A 24347-nucleotide genomic window follows, 5' to 3' on the forward strand; every position below is an offset into this window, starting at 1 on the left:
TGCACTGTGTGTGCCAGGGCTGGTGATGACAGATGCTGCTAGTGGGCCTGCAGCGCAGACTGCGCCACCCACATAAGTAGCCCTAAAATAGTGTCTCAGGCCTGCCAGCGCAGTGCCTGTGTGCAGTCAGTAGACTGCCATGTTCGCCTGGCCAGTATCCCCACTGGCTGGGCCTAACCCTTCCCTGTCTGTGCACATCAGTCACCCCTTTGGAAGGCTCAAGGTACCCCCCTGGGCAGGGTGCACTGTATGGGTAAGGTAGAGCATGTACTAGTGCAGGTAACATGCTCTGGTAGTGAGCAGCAGCCATTTTGGGTGCTCACTGCTGCAAGGTTATCTTGCCCCATAGACTAACATGGGGGAGGCTGGTCCCAATGGATACCAGCCTATCTTCTCATAGGAACAAGATGGGACATAAGTGATTGATATCCCTGAACTCAGAATTTAATAACACATCTTTTAGGAAAGGTTGTTTTTAAATTCTGTGTTTGAGAATAGTACTTTTAGAAAGTGGCTGTTCTCTTGTCTAACCTTTCTGTGTGCCTGGGACTGCTTGTGGATTGACTGTCTGGTTTGAGGGTGACAGGGGCTGCAGAGCCCCCAGGAGGTTGTCTGAGTCAGCCCGTGGATGAAAGGCTGCATTTGCTGCCAAGGAAGTGGGAGGAGATAGCACCTGGGAGTGACTAGGACTGTGCCTGCCTGACCACAATGCTGGCTCCACCTCCCGCTGGGAGACTGTCACCTCTGTCCCTGATACTGAAAGAACGAAGGAAGCCAGGAAGCCCAAGGGCTCCAGCAACACCCAGAACTGGTTTAGACCGGGCTCAGGGCCCACTTGCACAAAGACTTCAAAGACTTTTTGGGGTATAAGAGAAGGACTCCTGACAACAGAAAATCAGATTCTACAATCAAGAGGAACCTCTGCTGGAAGAAGGACCGCTGGAGAACTGAAGGAAGATTGCCTTGCTGTGTGCTCTAAGGGCTGACCTGTTCTGCTGACCAACTGAAGCTGAGGAGAAGAGGGACTTTGCTCTGTGCTGTGACCCTTCTGCTTGATCTCCAGAGACTTTGCTGTGTGCTGTGTCTCCTAACTGAATCTCCAAGGGCCTGAGAAGAGCTGGCCTCCTGTTTGGAACCCAGGGTGATATTAGATTTAACACTGATTTAAGAGACTTGAGACTGATTTTTATATAAGAACTTCCTAATTACAAGTGCAACCATCAAGATTAGGTGCAACCTTTCTTCAGAGAAGCAACCATTGTGTATTGTTGATTTTTAATTGCTGCAAATAGATAAAGCTATATTTTTATATATATACTTACCTGTGTGGTCTCAGTTTGTGGTGGATGGGGGATCATTGTTTGTGTTAAGTTTATTTATTATACACATTGCCTAGGGGATAAGCCTGTCTGCTCGAGCCAAGCTACCTAAAGGGTAAGCAGGGGTTATCTACTTTGTGTACTTCTTCACCCTGACTAGAAGCAAGGGTCCCTACTTGGTCTAAGGTACTTACCTCTGCCATATAGAGACCCCCAGATCTAACACCTACCCTGCTCATCTGTCCCAAAATAAGCAAGCCAAACTGAAAGCCAAAGGAAATATTATTCCCCTGAAAGCTAAAAGAAAGGGTGGGAGGGAGAAAAAAAAACAGTAAATGCTGTCGCTCCCAGCCTCCAGGTCACCAAGCCTAAAATGGTGGCTGGGAGCAGGAGCCCAAGGCCTATATAATTGGGCTCCGTTTGGGCTACAAAAATAAGTAGCTCAAACACAAAATGGAGGGTTTAATGCCCGACCCCCTGCCCCTCTCAAATAGCATGGGGGGGAGACCTCCCTGCGGTCAGCTACCACCCCAAGCCCCCTTTGGGAGGGAGGGGGTGCTGCCCTCAAATTCTCATACCACGCAGCCCTTCCTCGACCTTCTCCAGTTTAGCTGTTGTATGAGCCTTCGGCCCCGGGACCCTGCGATCCCTTACCCCCTCTTGGGTTAGCAAATTGCTGTGATTCCCCTGCTGCGCCGGGGCACTGCTGCTGCCACAGCTGGCCACCCTGTGGCTGTCCACCCCAGCAGTTAACCAAGGCATGTCTGCCACCGTATTTGGAACATTCTGCCGAAAACTGCAATACTAACACGTACACAGGCCCTTGTTAAAATCCCAGCATGCCCCCACTGTTACTGACGGTGTTTTGGCCGTGCCTCCCACTCCTTCCCAGATGGGTTTCACCAGAAAGGGCCGGTACACTATCGGCAAGCCACTGGTTATAAAGATGTTTTTTCCCCATGTGAGAAGTTGGCCTGGTATATGATGCTCACTAGTTCTAGTGATCACCCTGTACCATGCCAAGCAACCCTTATGATGATCGGTTGTAAGTCAACCTTATAGAACAGTTATCCTAGAGGTAACGTGGACAAAGCAGTCTTAGGCTAAACTCTGAAAGGCATGTGAAGCCAGCTGTATTACCATACACAACCCCCTTGAATACCAGATGAAAGGACACCACACAGATATATATATATATTTATTAACTACAAATATCCCCTGAACTCTTTATGAGCACAGAAGCACAAGCGTTAAACAAAACACAGTTTAAAATACACAAAAGTTGCACAATATGGATGAGCCCTAGGGGCCACCTAAACCATGTACTAAGAAAGTGGTATAAGAGATACCAATCGAAAGGGAAACAGGCCTATTGCCTCGGGAATTGCTGGAGCTGATCGGGACTAGCAGTGACTAAGTCAGGAAAGGCCCGCGGGGGGGGGGGGTGCAGTGTTTAAAGTGCACGCACTCACCAATACAAGGTCTATGGTGCGTAAAAGTTAGAAAGTTAGTTAGTTAGGAACCTTCTGAGTGACCTAGAAACTTGAGACACAGGCCCTAGAGGTGTGTACCAGTGTTGGAACACCGGCGTTGCTGAGTTACCTCACCCACAGGAAGCGGGTGCATAGGGTCGAAGTAGTGTTGGGTTTCGTCACGCTGGTCGATGGTGCTTGGAGCTGAAGATGCTGCAGGCGGCTCGATGTGAAGAGTTCCGGTGTATCCAAGGGTGTATCTGAAGGTGTGAAGACCTGAAAGCAGAGGGGACAATGTTCAAAGTCACTAGCCAGTGACTACTGTGGAACCAGGTTGGAACCAGGGGATGTCGGGTGCAAACAGGCGTTGAGGTGTAGCTTCTCTCTGCAGCCACGTGGACACCGGGGGTCGAGGATGTCCAAGCGTCAGTCACGAGCTGTCCCACGCAGGCTTCTTGCTGTTGGCGGTGTCGGCAACTTGATTGAAGCAAACAGGCCCTGGCTAATGCAAACCACGCAGGAGTCAAAAAAGGCTTGTTACTCGGACCAGCAAGGTCAGAGCGGGTGCTCCTTTTTACAGGAGCGAGGGCAAGTCTGGAGCAACTAGACCCGCAGTGTAGTTTGTCGGTTTTGTCGCCAAGATGGCCGCTGACCACGTGGCTAGTGGCCGAGATGGCGTGTTGAGTGGCACAATGCAAAAGGGCCCCACGCAGATCATGGAGATGCTTTGGGGCTGATCTTCGGTGCAAGGGCAGCTCGGTGGGGGGGGTTCTCAGTCGCCAAAGCACAACGTCGAGGATGTCTCTGATGCTGCGCAGTCAGCTTTTCGGGTGTCTTCCAAGAGGTCCGGTCCCACGTCTCTCGATGCCTCCACGGGTCCCTTCTTTGCAGGGACTATGGATCGGGCTGTGAAAAGTCGGGGAGTCTGAGTCTTGTCAGGCCCTGGGCTCGGGCTCCGGCGGGAGGCGGCGGCAAAGCAGATATCGAGTTGCTGGTTGGTGCCTGTGTTCACAGGGTGGCCACTCCTAGGCCACAAGGGAGATGCTCTTCAGTCTTCTGTGCAGCAGAATGTCGAAGTCCAGTTGTCTCCTTAGTTTCAAGTTGATTCAGGATGATCTGAGGTGCTCTGGCACTTCTCCCACTCTTATTCCCAATCTGAGGGGTGGATCACCTGCTAGGTCCCTCCTCTGGGTGGGACCAGGAAGGGGGCGGTTACACCCCTTTCCTTTGTCCAGCTCCTCGCCAGGCCTGGGTCTGGAAAGTCCCAGGACCGGTTTGGACTGGCTTATGCACGGGGACACCTTGTGTGCCCCGGGCATGTCTCAATCTATTCAGCCCTGTCCTACCAAATACACAAAATCCTGTCTGGGGTGGTGCTCGCACCTCCCAAGGCAGGAAACCCTTTGTCCAAGCCTCCTTTGCTGGAAGGACTCCCAGCAGCAGGAGGTCAGACTTGTGTCCGTGGTGGCAGCATCCGTTTTGTGATGCTGAGGCTCTGGATAACTTTAACCGGGGTTAAGGCTACACACATGTCATGTCCCTCTAGAAGGGTGGAATGCTATCCCCGTGGACAGAACTGTCGAGGGGATAGTATTTTAAATCGTATGACACCTTACTCAACATGTTTTGATAAAGCCAAACCAAAGTTAGCATATAACCGCGAGGATTATAATGCACTTAAGAGTATATGGTATGGCAATATCCCAGAACAGCTAAGGGAGTGGTTCCCGACAGCTGCAGACAGGCTCAGCTTATGCTAGAGCACCATCTCACATAATTCCAAGCACTCTGCCTCCAGGATGGATAAGGCCTTCCATAGGAGTGGCTGATAGGAACATATGTGTACAGTTTAAGGTTAGATATAGGGATACTATATCTAAGTAAGAGGTGATTACACCAACTTACCCCAGCTGAGTGATCAGCCAGTTGTGTCAAATATGGAGGCCAGGCCAGGGGTGGTACAATACATGCTGCAGCCCCTGGTAGGCCTTGGAAACACCTATGCCCTGGGTACCTAGGGTACACTGTTACAGGGGCCAATAAGGTGAACCAGTTCCAATTGTGTATGCACCTAAGGTACATGGAGTCCATTTTAAGGAGAGAGCAATTAGCCTGGGGCCCCGAATAGCAGGATCCCAGGCCAACTATGTAAAAAACCAGCTAAACACCAGGCAAAAAAATTGGGGGTAACCATAGTCAGATATCCACCTCCCTACACCCCATTTTGCAGCCCCCATAGTATGCTGCCACAGATCCGTGTCCAGTTCCCCCCATTTTGCCTCTGGATCCCAGGCCATTCGGGCCCTAAACTCCTCATCATACTGTGCCCACACATACCCCCCCTGATCTGGGCCTTTCTGAACAACGCTATGCAGCCATCCAGTAACTTTTCACAATAGACACTGGCGTAAATCAAAAACGCCGTCGCCCAATTTTCTATTGTCAACGGCACCTTGGGCTTCTTGGCCAGCTCGTATTCCTCTTCCTTTGAACCCTCCTTTGATCTTATTTCTTGGTGCAAAAGTTTTAACATTTCAACATATTCCCCTTGCCAGATGTGTTCCTTAGTTGATAACATTAAATATGCCCCCAGGGGTTTTGTCACTTCCATATAAGCCCTCCTGTTTGTTCCCCCTTGAGCCACATCCCTTGTGACTGCATCTGTATTAGTCCCTCTTTCAACCTTGTTACCTTTATCGTCCATTAAGTCACGAGTCCCAACCCCCACGTCTCTCACGTATTTTCCTTTTTGCAAGCGCCCTCCCCACTTCCCTCCTTTCCCACTTCCCCCCCTGTCCCCACGAACACCATCAAAGGCCTGTCTTGCACTCTAGCGGCCTTACCTGGCTCTAAGGAGGGTGCCTGTACTGCTGCAGTCCATCTTGCCAGTGTCTCTCTTCCTTCTGCATCCCAAGAAGTCTTCACCAGGTGACCGTGCATTGCTTGCGGTTTCACTGCCGGTGCCTGTAAAACACTAGGTAACACTTTAGAGGGGCCTCTCTCCCTGGACCTCATTTTCCTGCTAATCAACTTCCTCAAGACTATTTTCATCATAGTCCCAAATTATCGGCTCCTCCACCTGGAGCCAGGCTCGATACCACTCTTCCCTGTGGGTCCTACCGAACCCCACCTGCCCTCCTTACGGGGCAGCCGACAGTACACCCCGGTACTCCCCTGAGCTTTCTGCTCTCTCCATGATTCTCCTTGACAGCGCTGCGGTCCACCGTGACCTTCTGTTCGTTGAGGCCAGCGAGGTCGTACTGGGCCTTCAGGTGCTGGCAGCATCGGGTTCCCCACGCCGGTGCCAGGTGCGCTGTGCGGGGCTCCACACTCCCTTCGCCTCGGTGCCCGTGAGCCGTGATAACCCCTACTGAGTCAGCTACCCTGCAACGCTCCATGCCCAGTATCAAAAACGTTCGGACTGATGTGCTGGGTCCCTTGCCTCTGAGCTCTGCGCTCTAACCCTGCCTACCCTGCGCAGCCACTCTATCGCAACCTTCCCTGACCTGTCCTCCGGACCTGACCCCTCTACCTGCCTACTGGGGGGAATCCCCCCCTGCCTCCTCCCCGCTCCACTCTAGCATGGCAGACACCATGGCAGAGGCGGGACTGAACCCCTGACCCATTCCCCTGCTCGCCCCCTGCTCCCAAACCCTCCCCCTGCTCCACCCCTGCAGACCCCCACAGCCTGCCCCCAAGTCGGCCTGCCCGCCACCAGAGACCCACCCCAGGCTTCATTTTTGTCGGGATTTCATCCTCTGACCCGGGCCTGCTGCCCCCCACCTCCTTGACATCATCCCAGTCCAAAAGCTCCAAATCACCCCCACCATGAATGTTGGCACCTTTTAGGCGATGAACAGGCGGCCACTGCCGCTGCCACCCCGGCGATGGCACACAGCTTAGAATATCACTAAATCCATTCTTCCGGCTTCGCTGAGGAGCTGAAGTGCTTCCAGCACGCGATGATCTTCCATGACGTCACAAATGTAGTATATGTTAAACTTGACTCCAAACTGCTCTGAAAATCTAAACCTATCTCCTCACCAAAACCACAAAAAACACTAAGCGCTAACGCTCCCAGCATCCAGGGCACCAAACCTAAAATGGTGGCTAGGTGCAGGAGCCCAAAGCCTTTATAATTGGGCTCTGTTTGGGCTACATAAATAGGTAGCCTAAATGCAAAATGGATTGCTCGACGCCCACCCCGCCCCACCCAAACTGCCCGGGGGAGACCTCACTGCGGTCGGCTACCCCCCAAGACCACCTTCTGCTTTCTCTGGTGTGCGTTCTAATCAGATGAAATTTGTTCAGCTGACACTGGGTAGGTTTATGCTGTGATTTCGGGCAGCATGTATAACAACTTTTGCGATATTAATATGTGGAAAGTATCGCCAACGGAATTTGTCTAAGGTTTACCAAGAGGCAATTAATTAGTCGGCGGGTGGCAGTAAATTCTGCCATGTGGCGGCGTGCAGTTTTTGCCGAACTTTGTGTTCAAAGCGGAGTGCGGAGTGGGCAAAACTGCCTGCCCCTAATTATTACTCATGAGGTAGGTCGCAAATTGCGACCTATTGGAAACCGCAAAAAAACAGAGCAATGGTGGCTTGCTGGGGACAGCATACCACCAAGTCAGTTGCGTTTAAATACAATGCAATTAACTAATATTTTTTTTTGCGATTCACTATTTGGTAATCGCAAACAGCTATCTACAAAAGGTTGTTTCACACATTCGGGCCTGATTACGACTTTGGCGATGCAGCGGCAGATCTCTTCTTGGGTCAGTAGACCACCATGTCTGTGATTAAAATAAAGCATTTTTTTTAAATGCAGCCCATTTTTCCTTTAAGGAAAACGGGATGCGTTTTAAAAACAAAAATTAAAAGTTTCCTATTCATTTTATAACAGTAGGCAGTGGTCCATCGGACCACTGCCTGCTCTCAAAAAAACGTTTTCACGTAAATTCACAAAGGGGAAGGAGTACTTTGCAGACCCCGTCCTGTTTGCAAATTGGTTACTACCAAATTAAATTTGGTGGTAAAAAGCAAAACAATTGATATCACTGCGAGTCACTATTAGCAAGGCACACATTTGTCCATAAAAAAGGCTTTTTTGCAGTCGCAAATTGTGCAATTCGCAGAATCGGGCAATTGGCGACAACAAAAAAGCTACATACTTGTGGGCCGATGTGCAGTATATAGCTTGGAATGCCAACAACACTGTACTCAACCTTTTAATCTTTCTGAGGCGACTGCCTATACCTGAGTAAAGTAATAGCAACTTCTGTGTGGTCTAGTACCCGGGTATTTAGTTGATTAGCCATCTGATTTTCATAATTCTGCTCAAACTCAAGATGGGGTGAATCTCTGTTTGCAAATGCCTAGGTGTTACTTTCTGTGCATTTATATGTATGTATGTATTAGATCACAGGTACGTGGACTCACCTTTGTGGCCTATTTGTGACATTTTTGGGTAGAGGCATTTTACTATCTTTATTGATAAAGGCTTTATTATGTTATCAGCAGCACTGTCTGAGCCATGAGCGTGACGCAATTTGTTTGCTGTCTAATCATGGAATTTCTTTATAACAGAGCGGTAGTGCTCCTTTGTGAGCTTGTAAGAATGTGTAGCTGTTCTACCTATAGACTCTCATTATGAGATCTCAATACTTTTTGCTTGGGCACCCTACCCCCTTCCATGTAGAATCTCAACCATAACATATGACCGAATACCTGCTGTGAAGGGACTGGATAGAACTATAGGCCTGAGAGAATTTGCATACCCTGTTCTATGTTTGCTGCCTCATATGAACATTGTTATAACCTACTTTTAGAGGAAATTGCATTACAGAGTTCTTGGTTTTGTGATGCTTTTGTTGGGGAGTTTAAAGACCCCATAGTGACGGTAAAGCTTACTTAGCATAATTCTAAGGAACCAATTGAGAACCACTGAGTTAAAAAAAAAGTATGTGTAAATTGTGTTGTAAATATCCCATTTTGCCCTGTTTCTTTTCCAAATATTATCAGGGCAGATCTACGTTCACTTCCAAACATTCTAGAAGAACTTGATTCTGTCTCACTCCACAAGCTTATTGGATCCAGTTTGAGGAAATAATTTGCACCTCACCATTTTAAAGTTGACCAGCTGCCACTGTATGCTCATAAGATGGGGAGCGTTTCACTATTGTACATCAGTTTATATCACCATATTGAGAGATGTTTATTAAAACTGTTAATTAATGCCTCTCAATTGAGTGATGTAAACTGATATACTAAAGCGAAACGCTCTGGCATTTTAAAAGCCTGCAAGGGACTAGAGCACTTTTAAATATGCCGCTTCAGGATGCACACATCCTGTACTCGCATATTAGAAAGTGCTCTCTTGTATGCTTTTAACATGTGGGAGAGTTTCACTTTAGTACACCACTATATTAATAGGCGCATATTTATAGCGTTATTAAATGCCCCTCAATATAGCGATTTAACTGATGTGCTAAAGTAAAACGCACTTCATGATAAAAGCACTCAAGGGAGTGCTTTTAAATACGTGAACTCCGGTTGAGCTCTGCTCTTCCAGCCTGCGGTTTGTTTATATTTTTTCAAAAACTGTAACAAACATAGGCATGATGGAAGGCCTTCATCGCCTCAGCCCCACTTACTTGCAAATCGTGCTCTGGACTCCCATAGAGTCGCACAACCGGGCCTGCTGTCAAGGGCGGTTTTAGGCATGTGCAAGCTGTGCACTTGCACAGGGCCACCAAACCCCAGGGGCCACCACGCCAATATATATCCTTAATATAATAATCCTCTGAGGATGGATACATATTTGCGTGGCGGCCCCTGGCAGGGATTTGGCGGCCTCCGGCTCTGTTCCACTGCCAAACACCCTGACCCCCCAACCCCCTCTTCACTGGCCTCCTCCTGGTTCCTGATTGGCTTCTTTATTTCCCTACCCACTGCTGGCCCGCTAGTACCTTCCTGAGCTCTGGGGGGCTCTGCCCCACCCGCACCCCCTCTTCTGGGCCCCCTACCTACGCTCCCTGCCCAGGGCCGCCATGAGCCTAGAGCCGCTCCTGCTGCTATCCCGGTCCAGGATGGCAGGTTTGTGAGTGCCAGGCGTGCCCTCTCGGCCTTTGATGTCTTGAGGTCACAGAACCTCATTACTCTGTGACCTCAAGCCACATGCCAGCAATCCTTCACAGGTTGCAAGCAACACCCTGATGAATAGGAGGTCTCTTCAGCCCCCCTAATGAATGTATGACATTACAATGCAAACATTTACAACGCATGCCTTAACAACGCAGTTTTTACTTTGCAACATCCATTACAACGCATGATTTTACATCGCCTGCCATCACAACACATTTTTAGAAACTACATTTACAACACATTCCATTACATCACATTATACCATTACAACGCATACCATTACAACACATACCATTACATTGCATTTAAGGTAAGTGTTGGATAGTGTAGGGGTAAAAATTACTATTCCCACTCCAGTGAGTACAACAGTAGGGAAAGTGTTGGCATGCGATGTGAAGGATGTTGCGTTGTAATGACTGTGTTGTAAAGGGAGTGTGATGTAATGAATGCATTATAAAGGTTGTTTCCTCCTAGGGACGCATGCTCAATAGAGCATGTGTTCCACTCGAAAGTGCCAGGCTGCCCGATTCATCACAGCAAGTGCGAGAGACAGCCCCTTAAGCAGCACCCAGCACAGGCTTAACACCCATATTTAATTAAACAAATGATGTGGGTGATTTCCTGGCGCCTTTTAGTCGCAGCCACTGCTGGTCAGCAATCTAAAAACTTTCTCAGCTATGTAAGGACAGCAGCCTGATTTTCACACACCATGTAGGGACTATAGCTAGCCTATCACGGATCCTGTACGAACTGCAGCCCACCTTTCACAGACCAGCAATCTATCTATCACAGACCCTGTAAGGACTGCAGCCTGCCTATCAGAGATCCAGTAAGGACAATAACCTACCTAACACAGACCCTGTAAGGACTGCAGCCTGCCTATCACAGACCCTTTCCAAGAACGATCACAGCTCCCAGACTGCCTGTGCTCCTGTATACGTTTTAAAAGAAGATGGGGCTGCTCGATAGAGGAAAGTCATGGTGTCATTTAAATGAAGTTGGAGTAAGGTTCTGAGTTGCTGCAGACACAAAAAAGGTTGCAAAAAGAGGGATAGTGAGTCTGAGGGGAGGCAGCTTGGGGAGCAATCAGGATATGACTGTTCCGGTATTTTATTATGGCTGTGAGAGCTCCAGAAACTGCAGTCTGCTTACGTGTGGCTGGTAGGCGTGATCCGGAAACAGGTGGCCTGGTACTTAAAATCTTTACATGTCACCTGATACACATGAGCTGGAAACTTGTGACCTGGTACTTATTATCTGTGCATCTGCAGCTGGATGTACATGTATGGACAGGAAAACATGACCTGAAAACATGCATTTTGGTACTTGCAATCTGTACATGTGTGGCTGATACACATGATCTGGAACCACGTCGCCTAATACTTACATCCTGTGCATGTGTTATAGATACTTATATTTCAGATGTGTGGCTGATACTTGTAATCTGGATATCTGTGACTAAAACATGCAATCAAGATATGTGGGACTGGTAATTTAAACATTAACATGTGTGGTTGGTTCTTACAATCTGCATACATCTGAACAATGACGTATTGATTAATTGTCTATTTACAACTATGTTTGTCACTTATGTGCTTTGCTCTCTGCAGGTGAAGCTCCAAGACTGGATGCAATCTCTGAGGAACGAGAAGAGATACATTATGGAGTCTAAACTTGAGGAAGAGGGAAAGTATAACACCCTGAGGGTTAGTGACATCCGTGACCCCTGTATATTTGAACACCTGTCATTGTGTATGTGCAGGCCTCTGCATGTCCCAATCTTGGTCAGAGATGTAGAGAAGCCAATGGTTCACCCTTCAGACTGGGTTCGAAGGTAAATATTCTGGCTGCAGAGTCACCGTCGAGGAGGCTGAGAAGCCCAGATCTTTCCAAGGGTCTTCGTGAAAGAAGTAATAGCAAGAATTACTCTTCCAGCTTTTAGGTAGCAATTACAAACTTTCATGGTCTGTGCCAGAGCATGTATGGACAGATTCTAACCATTTGACTCAGATTGTGTGCACATGCTTGTCTGTGTTTGTGCATTTAGGGGTATGTGTCTTTTGGAATGTTTGTGTGTGCATGGTTCTAGTCATCGGTGTGACTACCTTTCTGTGTGTGAGTTCTCATTCACCTCTCTGTAAGTGTGCACATGCACATGTTTGTATACACTTATCTAATTGTAGATTTGCGTAAGCGCATGTGTGGAAGAATTTGTGAGTATGTGCCTGCATACATGCTTCTGTGTAATTGTGTTAGTCTGTGAGTTTGTGAATGAATAGTTGTCTACTGAACAGGAGGTTGAATGTTGCAAATGTATCTTCAAAGTTAATTGATCCAAAAACACTCTGTTACAGTTTTCTTAAAAATACAGTCTTTTATTTCCTAATTTTCACCATAAAATTAAGCTACTTTATAATTTAACTAGCAGCCCGTCCCAACGTTGTCAGGGAGCAATTAGGCTTCAGGGCCCCCGCCCGCCCCGACATTGTCCGTGGGTCCCCCGGAGCCTTCCTCCATATATTGCAGTATTATACCTCTATGTTTACTTTGTACGCTTTTGTAACCTGCACACATCACTTTTTCCTCCTATACCTCTATGTTTACTTTCTACGCTTTTGTAACCTGCACACATAACTTTTTCCTCCTGTAATGCACCGTTTGGCTCACTTTTGTAATGGTCCGTTTGCTTCCTCTTGCTACCTGCACACGTCACTTTTTCCTCCTATACCTCTATGTTTACTTTCTACGCTTTTGTAACCTGCCCACGTAACTTTTTCCTCCTGTAATGCACCATTTGGCTCACTTTTGTAATGCTCAGTTTGCTTCCTCTTGCTCACGATGTACGTTTTTGTAACCTGCACACGTAACCTTTTCCTCCTGTAATGCACCGTTTGCCTCACTTTTGTAATGCTCCGTTTGCTTCCTCTTGCTCATGATTGTCATTTTTGCTTCATTTTTCCGCCGATCACCGCTCCTAAATAAATAAATAAATAACCTACCTCATCCGCCGCTTACCGCTCCTCCCCGCCTGTCCGCCGCTCCTCACCGCCTGTCTGCCGCTCCTCACCGCCTGTCCGCAGTTCCTCACCGCCTGTCCGCCGCTCCTCACCGCCTGTCCGCCGCTCCTCACCGCTCCTCCCCGCGCCATGTCCGCCGGTACTCTTCGTGCTCCTGGACGCCGCTCCTCCCCGCGCTCCTCACGTCAGCACACATGTCACGGCCGGCGCTTCTTCCAAGGGACTATTTTTTTTTCGGTAAATATTTATTACGTTTATATAGCCTATGTCCATCTGCACACCCTGACGATTACAACGATGTATCGGGTGTGTGGATTGGCGCTGTGGTTCCCGAGTTTACCCGCCTCAAAGGTTCAAAGTTCTTCCTTTATAATAGTAGTATAGATTCCCAAACTAACAGCCAGTCCGTGTTCCGGGGAGCACCCCTTTCTCAAACAAATACAAACATAAGCATAAGGAGCATCAGCACTAAGCCCATTTTTCCCGCATTTTATTGACCAGTTACTCTTCAATGGTACAGAAAATTCACAATAACATTTATTGTCAGCTTACAATTAAAATACAGTGATATCAAAGGGGATGATGGACGGAGTGTTTGAGCAAATCAAACACTCACCCCCAGTCGACTGATCTGGGTTTAATCCATCACCATTCTTTAGCTCACTCCACCACCCCAGTTCAGACATGGCCATATGCAAATCAGTCTGACTCTGTGCCTCATGGGAACAGTCCAGCCCGAACTGCCAAGCCATGTCTTCCCTGGACCGGAGACAAGCATCCTACCATATTGGGGTGCATTTAGTATCAAAATTACGCTAGCCCTAGAATATGTTAGTGTTGCTGGGTTTTGAATTTCCTTAAAACCAGAAGACAAGAGGCATGTGACAAAACAGGAAAGTTTGTTCAGCCGGGATAAGAGTTACAGGCACAAGGTCTGAGGACTGTCTCGATTTACAGTGCTTTTGTACTCATCTTTTATACAACTTTCCAACAAACAATAAGGTTTTCTGGTGTACCATACCATAAATGGTGAGAAATGTTGGTTGCTGCCTTAGAGTCAGAAATGAATGTGGGCCTTGACTTTGCGTGGACACAATGTGGCCAGTGATGAAAGTGTCCAGTTGTCTAGTATGGAGAGCTTGTGATCAATATGTGTGCTAGGTCCCGATTAGCTATTTGTTACTAGCTCATGTGGCATTTGACTTTATGGTGTTTTTAGGAGCGCATCTACCCACTCCAGCCATGTGTGCTTTATTGGGGCAATCTCCCCTGACCATTCATATGTCGCTGCACCTATCTTTAGTGTTGATCCAGAGATTCCTGCATGAGTGTTTGCCTGCCGGCTATGCACTCTCCTACCTGTGAACCAACAATCAGTAATCCCTGGCCTTGTTCACAGGGCCTATCTGACTGCATACTTGCATGCCAAGGTAGATGTTCAGAACGGGTGATTCCATTAATAAGGGGGATTGTTCATTTTTATGGATAAACGCATTGATCAACATGAACATTCCCACCTCTAGTTGTCTCTTCAACTACACCATCTAACTCATGAGCTAGTAGCATGATTTTATTTGGAACCTGCTGTTCCCCATGCTTACTCTTGACTACGTCAACCTTCCTGATTACTTGCATTTTCCCTAGTTTAAGTTCTGCATTTTTCCAGCAGGTGATCTCCAAATGTATAGCCGCGCAAACCAATAGAAGCCCACAATAACTGGCAACTGTGATTTACTCAGACTGGATATCCATCGGGGCGCCAGGAAAACCAATTCGAAAACCACTCCTGTTCATGGGCACCTTCTTCTTCACAAATGCTTCTATGTAGATTATGCAGTGCTTGGATTGCAAGTGTCAATGTTATATTGTCAATGTCATTCCCTGGAATGAATGTGCAGCAGGGTGTGCTGATCTTGGCACAGACCCCTCCCTCCATTGTAGTAATTAAGGCCAACACGTAATGCTGTTGCATCACCATGAGGCGGATTGCTCGCATTTCTTCCTTGATCGAATTGAGGCCGAGCTCAGTGTTATCATCATCTTTGTTAGAAAGAGCGTTATTGCTAGTGGGAAATATGTATCTACCCCTGGCAATAATGCCACTAACAAAGGCTAGGGCTCCATAAAGGTCTCAATACATTGAGGCTTAACTTAGGAGGCTGGTATGTAGACCATTTAAAAATACCAATTCAGTTATTAATTAAAACACCACACACAATAAAAATCCAACATGAATTTATAAAAAGAGCAAATATTTGAATCTTTCAAATGACGCCACAACAACAAAAATCCAATTGAGGCAATGGGTGATATGATTTTTCAAAGAATAAACACTTTCTAGCGCTTATACGCTTATACCGCCACTCTGGGACACCTGGTCATGCTTGACTGGGACAAAGTCTTGCTTAGAGGCTGAACCAGATGAAGCCCTGCGCAGATACACTGAATGGGAGGCCCGATTAAAATGTTACCTTTGTACTTAGAAACGTTTCAGGAACTTTTTCTACTGGTAAGGGTTTGCTGGCTTGACTTTCAGGGAGCTCCTGGTAAAACTCTGGAAGTCAAACCTCCGGAACTCTTCAGCAGGGCCAACCTGGAATTCGGGCCGGGTCGCGAATGAAAGTTGGCTCTCGCAGTTGAGACGGTCACCTCATGGAGCTTTTTTCCAAAGTTGCTCCAAACTTTTCCAAACATTCCTGAAGTTCCCCTCGAGGTCCAAAGGGTTCAAAACTCAATCCGAGGGTCTGGAAGCTCTAAGATGGTCCTTGAAAGTTTGGGACCACAATTCCTACAATGCACCTGGCCAAAACCCTTACACATCTACTGGACGCACTCCAGGCAGATGATTGATGGTGGTGATGATCCAGGTGAGCTCTGTTAACCTTTAGCTTGCAGGGATTCTACTCTTTAGCCCTCTTGAAGCAAGGCATACCCAAAGGGCTGTAATGCCAGATAATGCAGCAGGCAAAGTCAGTCAGAGAGCAGGGCCTGGTGGTGCAAAAGCTTGGTAAGCCTTCTTCTTCTTCCAAGCAGCAGATCTAAGAGGCTCTACTTCTCTCATACACTTATTCAATGTTCTCTGGAGTCAAGCAGGAAAGCACTCCTGTCCAATAAGGTGCAAGGCAACACCCCAAAGCATGGCCACTTCCTTCAAAGTGTGGCATAATCTTCTCCCAGAAAGCACCAGGCCTCTAAAATGCAACATTGCTGAAATCTCAGCAGAGTAGTAAGAACTAGTTAAACCAACCTCAAATATGGCTAATTTCCATAGCTCTTCTCCTCCTAACATCTGCAGAGTCCTTCCTTAAGCCTGCTATTTGGCTGGGTCCGAGGGGAGGCAGACCCGGCATTCCTTTCCTGTCCTTTTCTTCCCTTGAAGCTTCATGCTTTTTGACCCTTTCTCCCTGGTCTGGCATTCCTGTGTAGCAGAGCTCTCTCCAACAGATAGCCTCTTCCCTGGTGAGCCACTTATCACTTCATCAAAGCAGCCTGGCTAAGTCTGTTAACTCTGACCAATCAGGGACAGCTGCAGGAAGGCTGAATTTTGGCATACAGACCAGAACGTCTTATCACTTCTTTTCTGTATATTTTAGGATAAACCTACAAATGGCATGTTGTTGGATTTATCAATAGCATTCTCCGTAGTCCGTAGTCTTTGAATGATATTTATGTAATGCCTAGCCATATTTATGCTTTCATATACTATTTCCATGTTATCCTGTGTGGCTGGGATCTACAATGGGGAAAATGAAATGTGCAATTTCCCATTATAATGGCATATAAAAAATCTTTTATAAGGGCTCAGCTTATAGTTATCAACCTCCCCCCCCCCCGACCCCCTCCCCACACACACACCTTTGGGACGCCTAGGAGAGACCATTGGGCTTCTGAATATGTAAAAATGAATAATGTAGATCTACACTCCACAGTGCTTCTAGCACCAAAGTCGATTTTGGGAGGCACTTTACTACAATCGGAAAAGTGAAATGTGCAATTTCTCTATCCCCAGAGCATATGAAATATATTTTAGAAGGGCCCTCCTTATAATGACATGACCCTTCACCCCGTGCAACCTAGGGGAGACCCTGGGAGAACCTAATATGCTAAAATATTGTAGATTATCTCTATTTAAGTGCCCATACCACCAAAGTCGAGTTTCAATGGATTTACTTTTAAAAGCAGGGCAGCAACACAGGGCTGCATTTAAAATTACCTGAGGCATTCAGCAGTGCAAACAAGTAAGTGCAGGAAGGGCTGCTGTCCTCTAAACCACCATCCCCTTTTATATACTAGTGACCTATAGATAGTTTTAATCCCTGCCCTAATATCTACTAGGGACTTATAGGGAAAATAATGCCAAATGTAAATGTACCCTAATAAATAGTGTACCTTAATGCATGTGTGTGTTTTCAAAATAACAGTGGGTGTTTTCAACATAGCACTGGCCCCGGGCCTGCCGAGCATAGCCCAGGGAACTCTGAGTCAGACAACCAGCATCCAGGCATCTCTATTGGGGCAAACTCTGCAAACAGGTCCTGACTTCCAACAATCTTGAGCATTTCCCACTGGGTTATTTGGAACAAGCGGGCAATAGCATCTGTCTGTTGGGTGAAGAAGGGTATCATCTCCCCTGCTCCCAGCTGTGCTTCCGTAAACATTCAGAATTCTTCTGGAATTTGAACTGAGCCCAGTCAAAAAGTCAACAAGTGATAGTGCAACTCAGTTAGATCTTCTTTGGAAATGACCAGGGATGGGGTGTGCAAGGTCATCAGGGAGCACAGTCCCCTCCAACCAATAACCAGTTGGATGCAAGCATGCTCGCCACACTGCCGGTAGAAATTGATCAGTGTGGAAGGCGCCCCATTGCATATCTGGAATGTTCAATAGCACTCCTCACTTAACATTCTTTCCCATCGGAAGCGTTCCTTTTCCTCTAAAATATAAGGAATACAGTGTAAGTTCCCGAGCAATCGGAGGCTGGCCTTTCCTTTCTAGCCAAGTGTATCCAGCCACCTCAGTGTCCCACATTTCCTGACTTGGGTCAGCTATGCTTTCATTGAACCCTCCTGCCATGCAACCCATTCTTCTTTTCATCCCTGAGCTGGATGACCCTAGACAGGAATTCAATATTGGGAGACCATTTTTCTGTTGAATAAGACCATCCCAGAAAAGCTAACGACTACCCTCGGCCCACAAATGGATGCTGGGGCAGACGAGTTTGTGCACTGAGTTGGAGGTTTTGCTACCACAAAAAATCTTTTCTCTGGGAAATCTCAGAGCCAAACAGTATCCTCCCCTATGGTGACCTTCCTATGCATCCTGTTCAGCTTATTCTGGATATTGGTGGGTTCTGTAAAAAGGTACAACGCTGTAGTGTTGGTGTCATATCGAGTTTGTTTTATAACTACCCAGTGTGATTCTATCTTGTTGGGTTGGATCTTGACCCTTATCCTACAAATGTAAAGGTGAATAAGGCACTTCCCTATCTCTAGGACTACCTCTTGGGACAGGTAAAGCCTATCTGCACCAATCTCATGTGGGATCAACAAACAGACATAACCTGACCTGGCTGATGCTTGGGAGCCAGCTGATGCCATGTGTTGGTACCAATTGTTATGAAAAAGGGTGCTATATAGTGGGTGCTGGATGCTAGATTTCGGTTTAGTGTAGTTGTAAGTAAAGTAAGAAAGGTCCCTATGCAGACGCTGTAGTTCCCCATTTGTGAACTCTTTTGACCCAGCAGATTCTCAATGGTACATACATGTGGGACTATCCATAGTAGGCAACGCAAACATATGCAAAGAAATATACACAACTTTTGTTTGAGATTGTAGTTTGAGTTGTGAGTCCCTGTGGAGCCATCTGCGCCTCTCGAGTCGCTGTGTTTCTCTTGCCCAATTTGAAAATGTTCATGGTGTTTACTTGAGGGGGGTCATGGCCATGGAAAGGCTCGACTACACAAAGGAATGGTGAACCCATGATGGTGTTATGCAGACGCCTTTGTTGAGGGCCTGTGGGATTTTTCTCCTTCCATTGGTGTGAGTTTTGGAAATGTCTTTTTTCTTCTTTGTGGGGGTTGACGACAAGTCGCATTGGTGCACTTGGTTGTCGTCTCGGTTAACTGTTTTGAAAGAACTTGGTTGATTGTTAACCCAGAAACATTACCAATGCTCCGTTATTGATGGTTTTGGAGACCCTGTATTCACCCTAGAGGTAGGATCCTAATCCACTACTTAGTCGCGATCTTGGGGAGTACCGGAAGGTGACCCATATTTGATGTGGTGTAGTAGTTTTGAGGAATAAGGGGATACTTATTATCTAGATGGATCCTTATCTCTGTATAAGACATTGAGCCCCTCAAATCCTAACTGGGGGATTTTTGGACCTTCAATATTTCTATTCTGGCAGATTAGATTGGTGATAGGTATGGTTGTGATGGATTGTAGCTCTTTAACAGGAGTTCTAGGGGGAACTGTGCTGCCTTTTAAAAAAAATCATCTCAGAAGCTATTTCCCTGCTGAGGCTACCTCCATGAAAGTACCTCCGTGACTCTTGTTATTTTGGTTGTGTAGATAAGGCCTAATGATTGTTACACATCTGTGAAACTTGTTGGAAGAGGGTGTGTGTTGCAGTTTGTTGGTGTTCGCCACATGCCCCGTAAACTTGTTTCTGCTCTTTGTGCATTTCCCTGTTTCCGGCACGTGGTGTGAAAAGTGGCATTCTCTTGTGGTCTCAGATACCTGACTATGGCTAATCCCGAATCCTCTTTTCATCTTCCAAAACATCCAAAACTTCCTTTTGGGTGTTTTTCTCTTTGTTAATTTAGGGCTTTTCCTTCATTGTCTCTCTTGCCCCACAGGTAGAGGATCTGAAGCTGCTCTCTGGTCCATACCCCCTCCCCTGTACAGTACCGGTGATATCTGTTTTTTTTCGAGATGGTGCCTGTAAGACTGGGGCAACATGAGTGGGATGCACTTGGAAGAATGGGAGTACCAGGTGCTCGGCATTATATCTGCAGAGGCTCTGGAGCCTCCATCCCTGGCATCCCACTCTCCCTCTGACTATTCCCCGTCTTAAAATGTACAGTGAACCCTATTGGAAGCCTCAAGCTCATCATTATACCAAGGTAGGGCAACCAGATTCCTGAAGTAACAAGAAAAACCAGTCCCTTTCACAAAAAAAAGACGCTGGTCCTTAATTTTCCCTATTGCAGAAGGACTCAGAATATAGCGCTCACCAATCGGAAAAACAGACCCCTAACCAACATGGGGCATGGACTTCTGTGCGTTATCTCTGAAAAAGGTTGGCACCTATTCCTGCACCAGAACTCATAAAGGCTAGTTCGGTGGGATCTCTCCAAAGACACACAGAAGGGAACTGCGGAAGCAGTTAACCAAGGAAAACAAAAATTGGGACTATCTGGGTCTGTCTGTGATGTCTGGTTACCCTACATTGAGGCCCTTTTTGGCTTACTGACTGTGGAGTTTTCCTGCCCTGCCATCTCAAGTGCAAGGAGAATATGGGGCCATATTATCAAGAAAGGGTGGTACGTTATCGCCGCTTTTATTGGCAGGAAACTGCCGCTAAAGCGGCGATAATGGGCTTGATAATATGCCCTTGTGAATTCCCATAGTAGCCCAGTTTCTAGTGTTAACCTGGGCTTCTATGGGAATTCACAAAGGCATATTATCAAGCCCATTATCGCCGCTTTAGCAGCAGTTTCCTGCCGATAAAAGCGGCGATAATGTATCGCCCTTTCTTGATAATATGGCCCATGGTTCCTGTGACTGTGGATGGCTTAATTTGCAACTGAAAGGGGGAGACCTCCATGGGTTCAGTAGCCTCTTGCGTGACTTGGGGCACTGATGGACTAGGCACCATGAAGAAAATATCAATTTAGGGCTGGATGCTCGAGGAAATTGGGACCTTTTGACTTGGTGATTGGAACTTATCCCACTAGACTTTTGGTTTTGGGACCTAGGTTCTGGCTTTTTAAGCAGAATTCTTCCCTGCCACCTCGTCAGACTGCACTGTCTCTTGGGCGTTACATGGCCATTGAGCCATACCCCGGTGAATGAACCTTGCAGAGTGGAGCCTTGTTTTCTGTGGGTGCTCTGGGCAACCTGGCTCTTCTGTGTTCCCACGGATTCATCATTGATACCTGGACTTGGTGTGAAGTAACCCTGAATTCCTGAAAGCAAATACAACTTTGAGCACCCTGAAGAAATATAGAAACCTTCTCAGGGGTCCCACTGTTACTTGGTCCTTTTAAAACAACAAAGAAGAAATTGGCACAGAAGCTGAAATATAAAAGTTACATCTTTATTAACCTCAAATGATTCAGACTACATCACACAGAAGCCTTAGCAACTGAATGAGGCAGTCTGAGGAGTGGAGAAGCGTGGCTCAATGGTTAGAGCGGCAGACCCTGATGCAGAGGTCTGGCCCGGGACCAGGGTTCAATTCCCGCCTCAGCAGCTCTCGGACTCATTCTCCCCAGACCTGATAATTCTCGCCTCGGTGCCTAGTCTAATCATGGGTCCCACTCTGTGACTCTGGGCAATTAGTTGCTTAATCTCCACAACGGCCCCAGGAGCGCTTGGATGCCTGGCTTCACCTTGGGGGTGCCCAGGAGTGGACATCTCACAGGAAAGCCAGGACGGGTTCCACATCTTTATGAATACAGCGCTACGAGACCTCTGGTTAGAAGGTGCTATATAAATACAAACACATTTACATTTACAGGAGTACAGAAAACAGAGGCCTTATATATGTTGAGGGTTACATAGTCAGCATAAGACCAAGGGGCAGTCCTGGCTCATGTAAGCATCCAAAATGACTAATATGGACATGCAAGATCTGCTTGCTCAACAAAGTGGGAGGAGCTAACAGTGGCTGTTTTTGGCAAACACATCCTGACATTTACATACTAGGAACAGTTGCAAGGACAGCTACAAGCTCATGTGAGCATGTGCGAAAGTGGAAGATGCTGAATATATTTCGTTTCTAGGCAGATTACAAGAGCAGTCAACACTGAGGGAGGACAGAGCACATGGTGAGCACGTGGCAGCACATGGCAAACTAAAATGGCTGCCAGAAATACAAAATGGCTTTCAGCTCATGCTAACAAATCCTTCCAATATTTAACAACCCCTTACCCCAGTGCTGTCTGTGGTCTTTTCTGTTCTGGAAAAGCGGAGAGGGGCTGCTGTTGGAGCTATTGGAGGTTAGGTTGTTGGGATTATTATTGCTTCCTGTCTTCATCTGCTGAGGGGAGGGTCTAGTTTACTGTTGATTTTGACCCTATGATTGTGCGAAGGTGCTACCTCCCCATACTGCCACCCCTCCTTACCGAGGCTGCGGACCCTGTTGTTCTGGGTTCACTGCCAGTGGCTGCACCTGCCACATGCTCGCCCTTTTGCTCGATCCCTGCTGCGGCTGTGTGGTGGCCAGCAGATCTCCAGATGACTGGGTATAATGTACGTTAGTAGTACCTTGTGCCTAGTACTGAGCAGGGATGTTCATGAGGTTTTGTGGTGGCTGGCCCTGGCTCGCTAGCCTCTGCTGTTTTTGTTGCTCATGTCATGCTTTAAACCGGCACCTCTCTACCAGCTGACATTATCTCTGGCAATAGTAGCACTCTTTAGTGATCGTTGCATCCAACCTTCCTGTCCTCCATTGTCATAGTTTGTCCGTGCTCATGGAGTACCTGTCTGAGACCCCCTAAAATTTTGCAGTGGAGCCCCCATTGTGACTGGTGCCATCTGCGGCCATCACGACCTCTTCAAGGGCTGTCTTCTTTAATTTATGCTGAATTAATTTTGCAGTATCTTTTTGGGTCTGCTCCTGCATTTCTCTTTCCTTCTCTTGCTTTTTCTTATGGTAGTGGAGTATATGAGCTTGTATCTCTTGCCAGGGTTTGGTATCTAAACCTACTATGCTGTCCAGACCAATCTGTATTTTGGTGGCTGTAGGAAAGTGCACTTTTTGTATGGTTACCACCCACATTTTGCCTATATCTGATGAACTTTCACAGAATTACACTGGGTCCTTACAAACCAGGTTCCCAGTGCAAATGTTCTTTCCCAAAACGGTACCTTTGTTTCCACAATTGGCACACTCTGACCCACAAATAGGTCCCTTGTACAAGGTACCATTGGTACCAAAGTCTTTGTGACCAGAGAGGGTCTCTAAGGCCTACAGTATGCATTGTGCTATCCTCAGAGACCTATCACCAAACGCATATTAACTAACAATGCAGACTGTGTATTTTGGTGCAGACAAAACCTAAGAGTCCACATGGCACACATCCCTGTGTGCCATGACCACAAACACTGCCTGTGGCATAGGTAAGTCACACATCTAACATGCCTCACAGCCCTAGGACAAGGTGCACTATATCACAGGTGAAGGCATTCCTACGTGAGCAATGTGTCCTGATAGTGTCTAAGTCCATTCTCAGACATTGTAAGGGCAGTGAAGCCATATTGAGTACATGGGCTGGGAGTTTGTCATTACGAACTCCACAGGTCCATGATAGCTTTACTGACTGCTAAGAAGTTTTCAAACTTTTCAGCATAATCAACCCACACTGATGTCAACGCTGGATTTATCACAACATGCACTCAGAGGGCATCTTAGAGATAGCCCCTGAAAAGCGACCAAATCCCTTGTGTCCAGCTGACTAGTCTGCACCTGCCTGCCACACACAAACATGTTTCTGACCCCCCGGAGGTCGGAGCCCTTGTGCTATTGTGTGTTAGGGACTAAGCCTGCAAGGGGTCGGGGGTGCTTCTCACCTGCAAAGGGTCGGGGGTGCTTCTCACCTTCCCCCTTAGCAGGGTCAGCATTCAGGGCGGTGAGCCTCAAAGGCTTCCTGCCTTTTACAAATAAATGTGAAGTGAACCACACAATCAAAATTCCACATAAAGTCAGTCCATGCATATGATGTCCGAAAAAATCTTTCTTTTTCTTTTTTCATAGAAAATGAAATAAAACAGCCAACATATTTCGTGCTCTACTGTTGAAGTTGTCAGGGCTACAAAACATACAAATACATATAATATAAAACCAAGCAATAACAACACGAACGCTTGCAACAATTAAAAATGACATAAAAAATGACATATAAACAATAACATATAAAGCTACTCAAGATATGCAGGGACACAGTCAAATGAAGAATTAGATAGTTTGAAAGTAAAGGAAAAAGAGTATGAAGACACCGCATATAGTCAAATTTCTCCAAAGAGATACTTAAATACTTGCTCCTTCATTCAATAAAAATATATTGATTGAACAATATTATAACAATATTGCCTTAGTCGGGCACTGTTAATAATTTAAGCTGAGTAGAGGATGTACTTCATCCCAATGTGCATATATTGGCAGATT

General features: G+C 46.8%; 1 protein-coding gene across 1 annotated transcript in view; it reads left to right on the forward strand.

The window, feature by feature from the left end:
- The window catches only part of LOC147724958 (E3 ubiquitin-protein ligase TRIM39-like), a 113332-nt gene that overhangs the window by 26070 nt on the left and 62915 nt on the right, over positions 1–24347 (forward strand). The window contains exon 2 of the mRNA XM_086967094.1: positions 11547–11642. Coding sequence (XP_086823220.1) covers positions 11547–11642 — 96 coding nt within the window. The remainder of the gene's footprint in view (positions 1–11546; positions 11643–24347) is intronic.

Source organism: Lissotriton vulgaris, chromosome 4_1 (genome assembly GCF_964263255.1).
Source record: "Lissotriton vulgaris chromosome 4_1, aLisVul1.2, whole genome shotgun sequence".
Lineage (NCBI taxonomy): Eukaryota > Metazoa > Chordata > Amphibia > Caudata > Salamandridae > Lissotriton > Lissotriton vulgaris.